At 41.9% G+C, this 18115-nt stretch overlaps 1 protein-coding gene across 2 annotated transcripts in view; it reads right to left on the reverse strand.

Moving 5' to 3' along the window:
• Positions 1 to 13519: 13519 nt before the first annotated feature.
• The window catches only part of Trpm1 (transient receptor potential cation channel subfamily M member 1), a 115754-nt gene continuing 111158 nt past the window's right edge, over positions 13520 to 18115 (reverse strand). For both annotated transcript variants that reach the window (XM_028776739.1, XM_028776738.1), the window contains exon 27: positions 13520 to 14690. In XM_028776739.1, the coding sequence (XP_028632572.1) occupies positions 13520 to 14690 (1171 nt within the window). The remainder of the gene's footprint in view (positions 14691 to 18115) is intronic.

The following is an 18115-nucleotide window of genomic DNA, read 5'->3' on the forward strand; positions in this document are numbered from 1 at the left end:
ATCCAGGATTGGTACCCTCTACAATAGTCTAGGTGCTCCTACATAAATCACTAATAAAGAAAATGCCCCACAGACATAAATCACTAATAAAGAAAATGCCCCACAGACAGGCCCAAAGACCAATCATTGTCTCAATTGAGGTTTCTCTTCCCAGATGATCCTGGTTTGTGTTAAGTTGACAAACAAAAAGACAAAATCTAACCACCACAAGGAAGTGGCAGATATTTAATATAGACAAAAAAGGTCCAGTATACAGACTGTGTATTATCCTTGAAGAGGAAGGTTTGAGGAGTGTAGGTTAAGGAAACAACACAAATACTACCACCTGTAGTTCAAAAGACATCCTTCTTCCAGGCAAGATGGCAGGCTAGAAGCAGCCTCCAGATGACCCAATGAAAGAGAAGAGTTAAAAGAGGAAAAAATATGGATCAGGGCCCCAGATCTTAGCACAACCTCACCCTGTAGACACGCCACCACCTGCCAAAGCTAAAACAAAGGCCTAACCCATCAAAGTCCAAATAGCTCTGGGAAAGTCTCAAAATGTACTAATTTTGCTTTTAGCATTTGTGGCTTATCTTCTAGCTAATTATTCTTGTTAACTGAAGTATGTCACCCAAGGATTTCCTTCTTCCTTCCTTCCTTCCTTCCTTCCTTCCTTCCTTCCTTCCTTCCTTCCTCCCTCCCTCCCTCCCTCCCTCCCTCCCTCCCTCTCTCTCTCTCTCTCTCTCTTTCTTTCTTTCTTTCTTTCTTTCTACTTAAACTCTCACCCTGAGGAATGCTCAGTGCTACACTAGGATCCTGAACACCCAGTGTAGTCACTGGCTAGCTAATAAAGACCTATTGGCTTAAACCCATGTCTGAACAGTCTTTTCTGATGAATACCCCACAACAAGTACTCTAGCATAGCAACGAGAAAAGAAACTAAGACAACTGGGAATCAGGAAGAAAGCCTCTTCAACAAATTATACTGGGAAACAGGATATCTTCATCGGAAAAAGGTGCTAGATTCCTATCTCTCCCCTTGCACAAAACCCAATTCAAATGTCAAAGAACTTAAGATCTGAAACCCTGAAACATGAAGAAAACAGAAAACATTTCAGGAAAGGGCTGCCTTTTCCTTCTTGCTTTGTTTGTTTTGAGACAGGGTCTCATTGTGTAGCTATAGCTGACCTGGAATTTGCTATATAGAGATCAGGCTAGCCTTGAACCCAAAGGGGCCTGCCTGCTTCTGCCTCCTCAGTGCTGAGATTGACAGTGTGAACCACCAAGCCCAGTTTGACTTGTTTTTTTTGTTCGTTTGTGGGTTTTGTTTTTTGAAACTATACTTTATTTTCTATATTGCAGTGTAGTTTACATACTAAATAACCCTATTATAAAATGATTTGGTATAGTTCTGAATGACAAAATCAACTTGCAAAATCTCTCCACTGAAACACTCTATCTTTTAAATTCACTTTTTCCAGGTGGGTCAGAACAACAGATATACTCAATTACTGGTCATGTCTCATTTCTATTGCCCTGATGATCAGTGGAATTTTTAAAAAGCCCAACTTTCACAGTGACTATGTCAAAGGCATAACATATGGTGCGATTTTTTTTTGAATGCAAAATGGCTCTTGATACTTCCATACACAAAAAGTTGAATTCACATATCCATCACTATCAACAGAGTTGAAACTAGAAAAGAAATAGCTTTATGCCAAGAAAGGACTTTGAAAACGTTCTCCAATTGGTTCCAAAATAACTCCGGGCAAAAGAATTGCCTGAAACTTAAAACGTCTGCACAGAGATGGTAAGATGTCTCGGTAAGTAAAGGGGATGTGCTCCATCAAGCCTAACGACCTGAGTTCAGTCTCACGGTGCCACATGATGGAAGGAGACAATGGCCTCCTACAGGTTGTCCTCTCCCTTTACACATGAATCATGGTACATGCACACTCCTTTCTTCCACATACATGAATAAATGAATAAATGCAATTTCGAAATTAAAAGACCTCCTGCACAACAAAAAAGACAATAAGCACAGTAAGGAAGCAGTTTACAGAATAAGAGGATCTTTTGCCAACTATACTGACTTAGAGTCTAGAAACTAGAAACAAATACAAATGTTCTATACTCTCCTAAATCATCCAAACTGACTAATGACACTTCTTTTTATTTTTAAAAATTAAAATGTATGTGTCTAGGTGTTTTGCCTGCACATATTTTGGTGTACCACATGTGTACCTGGTGCCCACAGAGGCCAGAAAGATGAGGACATCAGATTCTCTGCAACTGGATAATCATCAGCTGTCATGTAGGTACACCTAACCTGTGGCTCTCTGGAAGACTAATAAGTGTTCTTAACTGCTGAACAATCTCTTCATGAACAGACACTTCTTAAAGGAAGAACTACAGATGATTAGGAAATGCTTGAAAAACATTCTTTATACTTGGCTATCAGGGAAATGCTATTCAAACTGCTTGGAGTCTGTGTTTCACTCCAATCAGAATGTCTATCACCAAGAAAACAAATGACAACAAATGCCAAAGAGGATATACAGAAAGAGGAACACTTCTTAACTTCTGGCGTGAGTGTAAACCAGTGCAGTCACTATGGAAACCAGTGGGGTTGATCCTCAAAACACAAAAAGTAGAACTATCATATGATTCAGCTATGTTACCCTAAGTCAGCCCCCACAGAGATGTTTGCACATTCTATTCAAAATAGCCAAGATATGTGTCCCGCCTACATATCTACATATCTACCAACCGATAGATGAATATAGAAAATAGTACATACACAAAAAATGAAATATTATTAACTTGCAAGAATAAAATTATGGCATTGTAGGAAATGTAGAGAACTGGAGATCACTGTGTTAAGCAAAATAAATCAGACAAATGGCAAGTATCTCCTCTCATATCTGTACTTGTTGACATAAAAGTAAGAAGGAAATATGAGAGGGCATAAGGAAATCGAAAAGGAGGGGAGAGGAAGTAAGTGTGGGTAATAGGATATGCAGGACATAAAAATAGAAGAGGAGAGTATTTGAGGATCAGTGAGAAAGGGAAGGGGGTTAGAATGAGACAGTCCAGATGACATGTATTATGACATGTATGTTTGGAAGTGTCACAATGAAACCCATTGCTCTGCGTGTTGACTAAAATAATGAAAATTATTCTTGCTTGAGAAGATTAACTTCATGGACACTAAAGTATGTGTTTGAAACCACAAACTGAAAGAACATATTTCATTGAGAACACTAATCTGGAATTATCAGCATTAGGACACATTCCTCTAAAACTCTCAGACCCTTAAGAAAGAAAAATAATAAAAATATTTTTGTTGCTAGACAACCAAAGCAATGAGTTTGGGGTGAAAGAAATTCAATTGGTATCATAATTTTTAGTGGCCCCATTTTTTTGCCAGAAGGAAACAAGGTAGCATATTTAAACTGTGAAAGAAAGAAAATTCGAGAAGATAATACATTCAATGAATGATCTCTATCACATGCATGTATAAGCGCATTGGATCATGAATGCATTTTTAAAAATGATACTGGTGGTCACTCTATGTGAAGGCTACACATACAAGGGACCAGTCACCCAGTTCTGTTTCACAGGATGAGCCATCTTGTTGTGCACTGCACATAGTAAGTGGATCAAGGGCAATCACCTCTTCATGCAGCATTCAACAGAGAAACCAAAAGAGTAATAGAATTTGGATGTTACAATATTTTTACATTAATTAATTAACTCGGGGGTATACATATATGGAAGTCTGAGGAAAACCAGTGGGGGTCAGTTCACTTCTTCCACTGTGTAAGTCGCTGGGATCAAATTCAGGTGTCAGGTTTGGTGCCAAGTGCCCTTAACCACTGAGTCATCTTGCCAACCCATGTTATCATGTTTGATCTTCTATGAATGAAGGAAGCATCAACACCTGCTGAGGTAACAAAAGCCAAGTGCGAATGAGGGGCTCAAGATGAGAGGGGCAACTCTACCTTGCTAGCAGCTTCAAGCCCTAAACCCTGCTGGGAGCCTTGGGCACAGCATTGCTGCCATCAGCCTGAGAAGTTCCCCCTACCCACTTAGGGACCTGCACTCCAGTAAAGTGTGGGCTTTGACTAAACCATAGAAAGACATTTCAGGGTGACTCAGCGTGAAGCAAAGTTAGTCAAGTTTATTGTAAGGGCAAGAACACACCTTAGATTTGAGAGCAGAAGGTAGGAGAGATGGTTACACAACGGTGTGGATCCAACACAAAGCTGGATTCAAGCATCTTAAGAGTCACACTTAGATATCTTTGTGATGGCTATACTCATGATTCTTTGACTTCCTAAGTTATGTCGCTGAGGGGATCTGACTTACAATGAGGTTTAAAGATTAAGCAGGGCTAAAATTTAAGTAATTTAAAATAACTTAAGAAAATTAAGGAAAAAATCACGGGAGCCCGTTTGCTTAATTTGCTTATCTAAAAGAAAAATGTTAGCTGTAAGTAAAGTTATAAGATGGCCGAATGAGGTATATTGTCTAGATGTAAGGATGAGAGAGGTGTACTCTCTCATACTTGGTAAGCCTCGAGGTCACATGCATTCTGGCCCTAAGTAAACATGGTTCATTTGCTGTTTCTAACATCTGTATTTGAGGTGTCTTTAGGAAAACACACATCTCTACAGGAAATTTTGACTGCTTTGAAGTCTCTTGACTTTCAGTGAAAAGGAAAGGCAAGCTGGATTCCAGGCTGCAGGGCTTCATTCTCTTCTCCTGTCCCTAAATTTTCTTTTTGTCTTGCTGCAAAACACGGGAATAAGTGGTCCTGGGAGTCCTCTTGCCATTGTGTAGAACAGAAGAACACACCAAGAGGCTTCCAGGTACCAAAAATTCTAAGGTAAAATATAGACCAGAGGGAACTTGGCATGTATGATCCATGCTCTTTAACAAATAAACTGTAAGGGTGGTAGAACCAGAGGGTCAGCCAGATTAATACAGATTTCAAAGACCTTCAAATAAAAACAAAAAGAGATGACCATGGTTCCAGGAAACATTCAGGTCATGACTAATGACAAGTCATTCATGTCACGGGCAGTGACAAGTGCCGTGACTTTAAAACCTGTCTGCAAAAATTTCAGCCAATTCCTGTGTGTGACCCCACCCCTCAAATCTGAGCTGGCTTTAGTCACTGACTCAGTCATAGCCAACAGAATGCACTGGAAGTAAGTATGCATGACTTCTACCACAAAAATGCTGACATTTCCTCCCTGCTTGAAAGCACACTCACTTCTAGAATCGGGAGCCACCATGTGAGAAATCTGTTTACTGTGACAGAGTCTGGGTCTCCCCAAGACACCACGGATAGGCTCTGTTCTGAGATGGAGATCCCCAGCAGAGTCAGGCTCAGCTTTCAGACATGTGACTAAAAATGTCTCTGCCCTATTTCAGCCCCTAGTTGAGTCACCTCCAGATGCTGAATCTTCTCTGAAAACCATGGAATGGAGACCATAATGTAGGATTGCAGGCCTAGGCTGATGAATAGTAGGCATTTATTGGTATCTTCATCCATGGCCACACCCAGGATTCCCACATTAGTAGTTGGAGATTGGTAGAACTATTTCCACCACAGGAATCAGCAAGCATCCAAATCAGGGTGTTAATTACTGGCTGTGCCTTTGAATTTTTGACACCACCCCCTACCCTCCAGAATCCATGAAGTAAGTGGGAGATAAACCACATGGTTTGATAGTCATTAGTTATGGATGGAACATAATTAATGTGACTGGAACAACAGGAACTGGTCCTTGTGAACAAGATTACTGTCTTGCTTTTTTTTTTTGGGAAAAGAGGGGTATCGTGATGCCTGGAGTGAATGGCAAATTCTCTGTTTTTCTAAAAATGCTTCATAGTTTTTATTTGATCGTTACTGTTGCCATTGGGATGGGGGCCTAACTATGCTGCCCCATGCTAGTCTCAACCTTGTAAGTGATCCCATATCTAGGACTACAGATACGTGTCACCACAACTAAATTGATACATTCTCTAAAATTAGTGATGGGTGCAAGGATATTCATCATGTAATACTTAATTAATCACATAGATGTCACTTGATTTCCCTGCATCCTTTGTAATAAATCATATTTGAAAGAAGTCTTGCCCTTTATCTCCAATGTATTCAGCAAGATGCATCTGAATATAAAATTACTGTTTGCTAACATTAACAATTTAAGTGTAAAAGCTGAAGCCTGGATTATGGAAGACTGTAGAGGGCACCAGGCCCTTGTGCTCACAGACAAGCACTAGGGGAACCAGGACTGTTAAACATACAGTGTTGTGTCTTCAACAGAAGATATGTGCACCTGTTTTTCACCCAGAAAGCTGGAAATAGCACGATGACTACCAGTGTTATATACAAGGGCAAGCTACACATGAATCGTCCAGACTATTATATTTATCCCAGACTCTTTCTCCTTCAACCTTAATCCTGAGCATTGTTTTCCAGTCGACTGAACCGATCCTTCAGGGGAGTGTCACATGTTCTTTATAGCTTGAGGACTGCTAGCTTACAGGCGATGCCACTGGCCTCCTCCTAAGGACCTAGCAGTGGCTTACGTCATCATCTGCTCCCATTACCTGCCGCCAGCTGTGTGTGGGTGGGGGCAACGTATAAAAGGACTGCTCACCACCCCAGTTCTCTCTCAGTGCTTTCACGTGTTCCTGGCCAATCTCTCCCCTCCCCCCCTTTCTGTCCTTCTGTGTGCCCCATCCTCTTCTCTGCCCTCATGGCTCTGCTCCCATCTGGCTGCCTGTCAACATGTCCACTCTGCCTCTACCCCTTCTCTAGGCCCTCACTCCTTTTCCTTCCCCCAAGTAAACCCCTTATACCAGAACTGTTGCATGGCATGATTTCTCAGAGTATTATATTTCATAGCAGGGGCCTCTACATTATCAGTGCTGGAGACCACACCAGATCCTCCCCTGGGCCCTTAAGCTATAGAACCCATCCTTACAGAAGAGGTCACATGTACTCTGCAAAAGAGTTTCTATTTAGTCATGCCTTTAGCTTTACTGTTCACACAAGATTGAGATAATTGTCACCAGAAAACTTTTTCTCCAAAATGTTACTGTATGTCTAAAGTAAAACGCCTGGTGTAGGACTCTAGAAGTTGGAACCAACACCGGCTACTGAGTTGTGTTGAATTGGATTTCTTCTAACCCTGTTGTTTGCAGAGATACTCTTTCCATCCCCCCCCAGACCAACAAAACTGTGTGGCCTTATAAGAATTGAAATATAATCAGAATTGAAACAGTTACATATTGTCAAAGGAGATGTTATTGTGTGGCCTTTTATACTTTGCATTTCTAATTTCTAAGGCAGTTTAAAACAAGCTTAAGGTTAAGATAATAAGTGAAACCATCTTGTGTGTCGTAGGGTAATGTAATGCTTGCAAATTGGAATCAGCCACAAAGCAGCTTGATATGAGCCACACCTAAGGTAGGCTCAGATAACCAACCCCAAGATGGCTCTAATATGTTAGTGAATCAACCCTAAGTTGTAAGCCCAGATAGTACAAAGAAAGTACACAATGGGACAATACAAAAAGCTGGAACTTTGGAGGCTGCACCAGAATCCCACTGCCATAGTCCAAAGACAGGGTATCTGAAGCCTCTGCACGAATTCCCGTTGACAAAGGGACTTTGAGACTGGCTACTGTGTGACTCTGGCTTTGGTGACCACTGCTGAGTTCATCCATGCATGCCTGTCAGGGCTAGCCTCTGTCCAAAGCTCTCAAGGACCTTCCAACAGTGTCATCCTCTCCACCTGCCACAGCTGAAGGACTTCCTTGTAGATGTACCCTCACTGGAGAGGATTCTCCAGCAGAAGCCTGCAGCATTTCCTGCCTGACTGGTCCCCGCTCTGTACATGAGACATGTAACGCGGTATTGTAAGGAATGTTTGTGTGAATAAGTTGAGCATATTCTAAAGGCAAATCTCGTGTGGACATCCTAAATACAGTGCCTCACAGCCTACCAGCTCAGTTCGTCACATTTAGTACGTACCAAATGTCATATTATAACTTATATGTGGATCTTGCAATTTGGGGGGGGGGATTCATGTATAAAAACCTTATTATAATTTGCATTATATTTTATATAGGACAAGAATAGAATTTGTGGAATCTGTATCCACCAATATAGTTCAACATATATGCAGTGTTCTTATTTGAATGTACTAGATGATGTTATATATTTGATTACTTCAACTGTGTGTTCCTAATACTCAGTTCCTGGGATTTAGATAAAGTTGTAATGACAATAGGAACAGTCACAATGCCTCACCAACCAGTTAGGCCCAAGCCTGTAGATAAAATTCTCAGTACCTGAGTTGTGCTGTGTTGGGAAAGTACATAAGTAGCTACACCATACTATTTAGGCTATGTAAGAAAGCTCTTAATATCTGGCCTGCCACAAGGTCTCAGATTTCACCACTAGGAGCTATTCATTTGTATCTGTAATACAAACATCCTGAAAAAGCATGGCGTTAACGTTGCTTTTAGGCAACACCTTAATAAGATATGAGTGCCACCATTCTTAGAAAGACTTACAGGGATGGGACTTGTAACCCATACCTGAAGCAAGGTAGAACTCTCAGCAAGTGTGTAGAATGTGAGGACAAGCTTTCCCTTCTTCAGACCAACTTTGCTCAGTTACTGTCTTAGTTAATGTTTCCATTGCTGTGGACAGACACCATGACCAAGGCAACTCTTATAAAGGACATTTAATTGGAGCTGGCTTACAGGTTCAGAGGTTCAGTCCATTATCATCATGACAGCACCCAGGCAGAGATGTAGAGCTGAGAGTTCTACATCTTGTTCTGAGGGTGTCACACCAACCCTAGTAGAATCTGTGTGACAAGTTCCACAGACTGAGGCGAAAACTTCAAAAGAAGGAAGCCTCCTGGGACCGGTTGTGGAACTCTTGTCAGGAACAGAACATTCAGCCGTAGTTCTCATAGCAACTTACCTGTTTTAGTTTCTCTTATTCCTTTTCTGATTTACAACATGTTCCTGATAGCCTACGCCAAGATCTTAAGCAAAGAAAGTGGGTAAGAAATCATTCCTTGAGATGGGGTCACTAACATGATCTTGCCTCCAGGGAAACTGATGCTTTATAATCAGTTACAAAGCTACATAATAGTATTATGATACATAAAACTTTCCCAAGAATAAAATTTCATATGGTTACATATGTGCCGTCGGAGGAGGGCTTTGGTATATGGTAAAGAAAGCCTTAAATAAAAATGAAAAAAGAATTAAAATAGTTTAAAATTGTGCATTGAAGATTTATTTAAAAAATCAGGTATTAGATGTTAAATAATAGTTGATTATGAAGATTAATTAACCTGCTCTTGGAGATCTGCCACTAGCCTTCGATGACCACCCTACTGAATACATCCTTTCAGAGTTGTGACACTTGAATGACTTTTATTGTGTCAAATAATAATAATGATGTTATCTGTTCTCTTTGTGATTTATTGAATATCTCTTTTTAGAGTTGATGTGCTTGGATGATTCTTGTGCTTTGCTGATTGCTTTCCTGTATACATCTCCCAGGAGCTGTAATATTTGTTTTTTCTATGTATAAGAACCCTTGATTGAGAGCTGCAAAATACACTCAGATTCAAACTGCCACCGTGTTTGTTTCTGTGTGTCACCACCGAATCCTTACCCACCTAGCCTTCGAGGACTCTCATCCCAGGGACTCCCATACTCGACTGGGGTGGTCCGTGACATGAAGGCAAAAATGAGAAGACTGGCTCTCACGTTGCTAGGATGAGAGTCTTAAAGCCCACCTCCACAGTAACACACTTCCTCCAAGAAGGTCACACCCACTCCAATAAGCCCACACCTCCTAATAGTGCCACTCCCTGGGCTAAGCATATTCAAACCACCATAGTTACAGATCTTTAAGCTGTTCTAAAAAAGCTGTTCTTCTCTTGAACTTGGCTAAGGTTAAGCACTTTTGTTATCAAAATGTAGAAAAAGGAGAGAGAAAGGTAAAATAGCAGTAAGGATAAAGAATTGCATTATTAACTACCTAAAAATACCTGTAGCACACATGAGTTGGTATATAAATATACACGAATAGAGTAAATGAAATTTTACCCTCTGGGCTGACAATGCTTCCTCAAAGAGCCAAAGACCATTTAATAAAAATGCCAATATCTGGCATGAGAAGCCATATTTTGAGTTGTTGGTCAGGGTTGTCTGAGAGACTCCCAAAATGTTACAGTCTATTGCTATTGCTTCTTGAAGGTGGAATGTAAGTTCCTATTGCTGAAGACACTAGACACTTCAGATGCAGGACCCAGAGCTGGAACTGACCTGAAAGCCTTCCTTCCTGAGGACTAGCTTTCATGGTACCAAAAAAGTGCCATCTCTAATATAACTCCTTTACCTAAGCCTTGGGAATCAAGAGGAGGAAAGATTATAATAGCCAGAGGAACAGGAAGTTTATTGTGAAATTTTTGTCTTCTTGGAATGTCAGAAGCTCCACTCCCAAAGTCTCACCAACTCATGCCTAAACATGAGGTGAGCAGGGACAATGGCTATGCTAATGTGAATGGAGGAAAGCCCCTGGAGGCCCCAGTCTCACATAAAGAATAACAGGCAACTAAGGAATGCTGAGAGCAAAAGAAAGCCTCCTCCAAGGAAGAGCACACACCAGTTAATTATTCAATACCCAATGGTCAGCCCTGAACACACACTCATAAAAGTTGTTAGCATTATAAAGACTGGTCAGGTTATACTTATGTATTTAAGGGTGTGTGTGTATGTCTGTGTGTCTGTGTGTATAACAACAATTAAGAAAAAAGAGGCCATGGAGAGAGGAAAGGGAAAGGGAGAAATGATTTAATTATATTAATCATATATATATATATATATATATATATATATATATATATATATATGAGACAAAAGGAAATGTTTGGAATAAGAGAAGATGCAGTGTGTGAAATAAAATGACCAAGAAAATGGCCTCCTGTTCTGATTCCGTTTTGTGGTGTTTGCTTAGACAGTTCTCAGCCTTCTACCTGCCTCCTCCCAATGGTCATGTCTGTCTTGGCAACACATTTGACATTTCCATGGCCTTGACCATGGTCCAGATGTACTAATTAAAATAATTAAGGTAAACTAAAATAAGTAGAAAAGATAGAAGTAAAAAATAGTTAGCAGGTTACATCTAATATGATTGCTATGCTCTGCCAGAAACGAACATTTCAGGGTGCCCTGGCCCTCATCTAACTTTGATGTAAATTATGGTCTTTGGGGGTTTTAAAAAAATGTTTAAAATTCTGTACCCTTGAGCTTGGTCACCAGTAGACTTTTCAGAGATCCAAGGCCACTGTTGGTCTGGCCATCAAAAACTTTGGATTGACTTAATCAGCATGCTTGTCAGTAAGCATATCTTGTATGGATCATTTCATGAAACATGGAATCACATATGTAGTGGAATGATTAAATGGGTTCCATGCAACAATATGCACACAAGGAATAGTTTGTTTACTAAATAAATGCTGTGTATTAAATTTCAAAGACCTGCCTGTTACAGTGCTAGATCAGACCTTTTGGGAAAGTTGATCCAAGTTCAGGAATTCTAATCTATTAAAATCTCTGTCTTATTTTAGGAAAAGAAAATCAGTCTCCTTCCTGTTCATCAGGTTCGCTCGGTGCCTGTGGCACCATTGAGCTGATCTTCAAACAGAGAGCAGGCCACAGACTGCAGTGCTCTGTGCTTCTGTCTATGTCTGCCCGTCTTTATGCGTCTCCCCTCTATCTCCCTCCCTCCACTCAGAGAAGGAAACAGACTTGCTCATCCCCTCTGCTCCTTTTTTAAAAACAAAAACAAAACACCTTCATCTCCCATTTTCGTCTGTCATGGTCCCTTACTACCATCATTTGTTCTTAGATCTTGGATCTACCTGCCAGTGGTTCTTTTCATGAAGTCCTTGGCTTCAGTGAGAGCCATCAATGTTTCTAGGCAGGAGTTGGGCTCTCTGCTCTGTATGTGTGTGCTGGAGACTTTTCTGAGTCCTTCTAAGGGGCACTGTGCACTAACTAACTAACCTCCATTCTAGCCAGAGAAGTCTTTGTCCTGTTCCTTTGTGTATAGTTGGGTGGTGATGTACCTAGTTGGTGCTCTGCCCCCCTCTACCCTCTGCCAACAATATCTGTTGGCTTTGTGAGAATTCATTGTATGAAATGGATTCATTCTGTCACTGTTCAGTGAAAGGAAGTAAAGAGTCAGCTGGTAGAACCACAGCTATCCCAATGAGACTAGCCTTGCCCAGGAGCTACCTCCACCAGACACTCAGCACCTGCCTGCTCCTGCACAGGCTGGAAATGCCACTGAGCCTTCTTCTGTAATGGCATGCACAACATTTTCAGTCTCAAAACCCTAACCTTGCCTTTGTTCTGGGAGCATACTGCATTCCACCCATTTCTGGGCATGTGTGTCTCAGATGGCAGTCCCAACTCTAGTCGCAAGTGAAAGTGACTTTGTTGGATACCCATTCCTTTATTTTGCACAAACACTGGGTTGAAGTGTAACTAACATCTTGTGTCCTCAGCCTTCAGAGGTCGCTGTGGTTGTTGAACCTCTAGCCTTTAGGTTTTATCTACAGCTTCCCACACACCATTCCTAGAGAAAGATACATTGATTTGTTTTTTTGTTTTCTTGGTGTGTGTGTGTGTGTGTGTGTGTGTGTTATGCCAACTCAGTAACATTGCATTCACAAACTTCATGTATTATTACAGTGTGAGGTTTCATAGAATTGTATAATTTTAAAACATAAAACCAACAAAAACTCCTCATGAAAATGTATAAGCTGTGTGGCCGCTGCTTACTTCTCGTACTTACTGGTTTTTAGTTTTCCCCTTTCCTTCCTTTTTTCACATCCACTCTGTCTCTTTAAACTCTCTTGTGTCACTTGTTAAATGAATTAAGTCTCAGTAGTGACTTCAGTACCTTAAGGCCTCTGTCAGACAGTAGGTGGCTCATGCAGTCTTGATAGTAAGGAACTAATTAGCTTCACTGGCCTAGTGTCTTCTGAAATTTTATTTGTTTATTTAGGACATTATTAAGTGGCTCAGGCTAGCCTGGAACGTCCCATGTAGCCAAGGATGACTGTAAGTTTCTGATTCTCCCACCTCTGTCTCCCTGAGTGCTGGGATTACAACTGTATGCCGCTACCCACATTTCTTGTGCCCCTGGCATTTGAAGGCGGGGATTTGGGCGTGTTCGGTGAGCAAGGATTCTACCTACTGAGGCTTTTATTCTCTTCTACTCCTGCTAAGAACAACATAGTTTTCTAAAATGTGCTTAACAGAACACTGCTGTATGCTCATTACAATTTAAATTTAAAATTAAGTTCAAAATTAAAGCATTTCCTGAAATTGATAAAGTTTTGGATGGTCAAGATGGCACCCATAGATGGTTCTGGCTGTGTTTGGTTTTGTTTTAATCAAAGAAGCAAAACCCATTAGCATTCAGTTTCCGCGCTTCTTTTCTCTTTCTGGATGTTTTGTCCTTCTGGAGCAACTGGCATAACTGCTAAGTTGCTAATGCTGCTGGCATGCCCCGCCCTGTCTAATTTACTAGGAGTGGGTTCAGCACTCCTAGGGTGGCCATGTAAACTTCTTGACCTTAGGCATGGGAATCCTAAAGTCTGGTGTGGCTTCACGGACAGTAAGTTTTCCTTTTCGGGCCTGTCAGAGACCGTGAGGGCTGAACGGGAGATCTGAGGAGCCAGAAGAGATCCTCTGTGCTCATCCTCAAGCTCATCTAGTGAGGCTGCTTCGGACACGATGCATGGGATGTCTGTGCTGCGGGAGCGGGTGATCCTTTGAACTTGGCATCTCCACTCTGCGGAGTTCCATGCTTGGTCCATGATTGAACTGTACTCGGAAGCCCAGTTGCTAAGACCCCGGACTAGCTTTCTTCCTTCAGAATAGACGAAGCTTCTGGACTTCATTGTTTTGTAGGTGCTGGGGTCTCCCGGGTAGTAGCGCGCGAGTTGGCTCTCCCTAAGTGGGTGGGAAACGGTGCTTTCGACAGTCAACTGAGTGCCTGCAACACTCACTGCGTTCAGACTTGGTGCAGCTTCCGCTCTCTTGAAATCCGCCTGTGGATCGAGTTCGCCCGCGGAGATGCCAGGATCTGGTCCAGGTCTCAGCTCTGCGCTCAAGGGACTGTCAAGGGCGAGCCGGCTCCGACCTGGTGTGGCAGGCGGGCTGGGGCTGGGGGTGTGGTGTAGGCTACTCGGCTGGTCCAGGTGTGACTTTGCATCCTCTTCCTTCAGGCGGAAGGAGCATGTTTTTTTCCGGAACACTGTCCCTGGCGAAGTGGAGAGAGCAGGCTCCTCAAACAGAAGCTCCTCGCCATTGAAATGGTAGCGGTACATGCTGTAGCCATCAGCACTGTTGATGCTGCTCTGCCGCAGCAGGTAGGTGGCCTCGCATTCTGAGGATGCTCGCGATCGAGCCTGGATCAAATCAGACCTGTCGATGCCTGCCAGATTCTCCAGAGCGCTCACCATTCTGCCAGATAGCTCCTCCAGCTGAGAAAGACGAAGGTCAACAGTCTGAAGAGACGTTTTCATGAAATTTTCTCTTTCATTGATTTCCTCCAACCTCATTGACATATTTTCAACCCTAGTAAATACAAAGGGATAGGTTTATTAAATTGAGATTAATTCGATATTGAACACAGTAGAGATAATGTCACTGTGTGAGGCCTCGGCTTTGATCACCAGCTTTGCAGAGCCTGTTTGTGCATGTTGCCTACCTCCAATACAAGCTCTCACTTAAATTACGAGATTAGGAGATATTCATGAACATAGAGTGTTTACCTAATGCCAGACATTCTGTTAGAGCAGTGGGTGCTCACTAATACGTCTTTACTCTGCGCTGGTTTAGGGATATTTAGATCCCATCACCGTCCGATAAGGTAAGCACTATTACTGCCATTCCCATTTTACAGAAAGGAAGTTAAGCAACGAAACTCGCCCGAGGTCACAGCTAATAAGCCCAGGATGTATGTGTGTGTGTGTGTGTGTGTGTGTGTGTGTGTGTGTGTGTGTACATATATATTGCTTCAGCCATTGCCTCTCAGCTGGTTCCCCACACCACCTTAGTAATCAAGAAGATACTGCGATGGTTGTTTGACGGTCAACTGCATTGGATTAAAGAACATTTCAAGCACCCAGGACCTAAGTGAGTACACCATTAGAAGCACTCTTCAGGGCATTTCCACAGAGGATGAATTGAGGGGGAAGACTTGCTGCGTGCAACACCATCTCATAGGTTGGAATTCCCACTTTAAAAAAAAGGGAAGGAAAAAGCTGCCGAAGTAGTACACCCACGAGTCATGCTGGCACCCCCTTTCTCTGCTTCCTGATCCACCAGGAGAGAGCAAGGTCCCACCTCAACACCACAAACCAGCTGCCATGCAATCCTGCTGTGATGGACTGTACCCCAAACTGTGAGCCAAAATAAATCCCTCCTAAGTTGCTTCTATAAATACAATACACCCTCAATCAGTATTTACCAGAAACTGCTAAATCCTTCAAATCATCTATAGATAACTTCTTATGCCTAATGTAATATAAATACTATGTACAAATTTGCTCCATTGTATTGTTTAGGACATAATGACAAGGGAAAAGTCTGCACATGTTCAGAGTAGAGGGAATTTTTAAAACACTTCAAGATTTATTACATTTATTTATTTTTTATTTGAAGTGTGTGTGTGTGTGTGTGTGTGTGTGTACACCATTCAGTGCCTGTGGCATGGAGTAGGGGAGGGTGAATGTTCCACAGTGCACGTATGGAACTCAAAGGACAACTTGCAGAATTGGTTCTTCTTCTACTATGTGGGGACAAGATATCAGACTTAGATACCTGAGCCTGGTGACAAGCAAGCACCTTTACTGACTGAGCAACTGTGCCTGCCTTTAAAATATGTGTTTCAGTCTGAGGTTGTTGCATCCATAGGTGCAGAACCCAAAGATCTGGAAGGCTTAGAGTACTAGTAGTTTCTTTTGATAGTTTTAAGTATGACTACCGACAATAAATGGGTCATAACAAAACAAATGAATAAATTTTTTACTGGAAGTTCAAGGGACTTAAATGCAGATTATCATGTGGTTTACTTGAAGACAATGTATCAGTAAATTATACACATGAAAGATTATTTGTATTTAATATTTTCTTAGTAAGGCTATACAAGAAAAAACAATGGCAAATTATAAATATCTGGTGTTAGATAATTTAAAAAATCTCCTAGACCATTAAGTAACAGTGTATGAAACTAATGCTTCTTGGATTGAAACCTGATAGAACAAACCTTGTTTTCTATTTCACTGTGTCCATGTGGATAGGCTCATGACATACATCTCTAGGAGGCAGTGAGGTATGCCCAGGATTTTGGACTGCCTTCTAAAAGTTGAATTTATTCCAGGGATGGGTTGGGAGTCCTGGCTCCAGGGTGCTGCAGTGGCTTGTCCAGGCAGGTTCCTCCCTATATGGTGGCAAATACCTTGATGTGATGCCACCATGCTTTGATTTCTGTCCCAAGTTTCTTAAGAGAAGCTGTGTGGTTTCTATAATAACTTGGCTTGCAGTACAGTCTGTTTCCAGAAGGCCTTTGGTGTCCTTGCTACATACCATCGTTAACTCCTCTGTGTCCTGCTGACTTTCCACACACCCACACTGTGAGAGTCTGCTCTTCCTTTTTCTTCTTTCTTTTATTTTTTTATCATCTGGGTGATGTGTGGTGCTCTCCTTGTACCACCTCTGCCCTCACTGGACATCCAGTGTGCCACACATAGCTTGCCTTTGTGCTAGCAACCCTTGCCTGGCATTTGCCTAGAGTTGTATTGGTCAGTGCTGGTCTTCTACTGTCCACATTGACAGCTGCAGGCTGCTATGTGGCAGAGTCCTGGCTTCTAGTCTTTTCTTGGAGAGAGAGCTATTTATGTGCCCCTTGATAGCCGCATCACTTAATCAGGAGGATCTGGCTTCCTGGAAGCTTGCATTAAGCAGAACCTAATTCAGTGTGGAGGAGAAGACGTGGCAGCCTTACGGTAAAGCCTTTCTCTGCCAGCCAGCCCTGCTCTGTGCATTCTCTCTGCTCTTGCCCTTCAGGGATGTGCAGATGAATCTCACTGAAAACTTTCCATTACTTCTGAAGAATATCTGGAATTCACTGTTAAATATGCTCTTTGCTCTCCTCCGTCTATGTCAAACCACAATGCCTCTGTGACAGTCAAATATGAGATCCTTCAACAAACATCACAGTAAGAGATGGTGCAGCTGTGCACACAGTTAAATAGAAAAATAAATCGGAAAAAGTAGAGGTAGGTATCTTTCCTCTGACATCTATACTTATCTGCCCCTCCATATTAGCTATTTAAGGGTACAGCTCGACAGCTACTCACACATGAAGAAAGGACCCTCAGGGTCATTGTTTCTTTGTTCCCCTTTGCTGATTACGTCCCTAACCCTTTGTCCCATCACCCTGAATCTGGTCCAACATCTGGAGGGACCCCTTTTTGGCCTCTCAAATCTCCCTTCTCCAAGGCTACTCTTTCCTGAAGCTGAGGAAGAGATATTTTGTCAGTCAACAGAGCTCAGGAGAAGCTGCCAGGTGCTAAGTTAGACCCCACAAACTGCTGCCACTTAGAGAAAGCAAAGTTTTAGTCACTCTGCCAGACGGAAGGAGATTGACCTGAGGTGGGGTTCTTTCTGTTTGTCTTTTGTCTTTTCTCTCCATGCTGAGATTTTACAGTCTATATGCAGAAAGAAGGTAAAATGGGTAGAGTTCATTTACTTTTGAAATGATTAATGAAAGTAACAAATTATGAATGTCTTAGTTACTTTTCTGTTGCTGTGATAAAATATCATGACCAAGGCAATTTCTTATGAAAGAAATTGTGTCATTTGCCTTTTGGTTTTAGAAGGTTATAGACCATGATGATGGAAGCCAAAGAACAGTTGAGAGATCACCTCTTGATCAGAGAGAGAGAGAGAGAGAGAGAGAGAGAGAGAGAGAGAGAGAGAGAGAGAGAGAGAGAGAG

The sequence above is a fragment of the Grammomys surdaster genome, unplaced genomic scaffold (assembly GCF_004785775.1).
Source record: "Grammomys surdaster isolate TR1022 unplaced genomic scaffold, NIH_TR_1.0 271, whole genome shotgun sequence".
In the NCBI taxonomy this organism is placed as follows: domain Eukaryota; kingdom Metazoa; phylum Chordata; class Mammalia; order Rodentia; family Muridae; genus Grammomys; species Grammomys surdaster.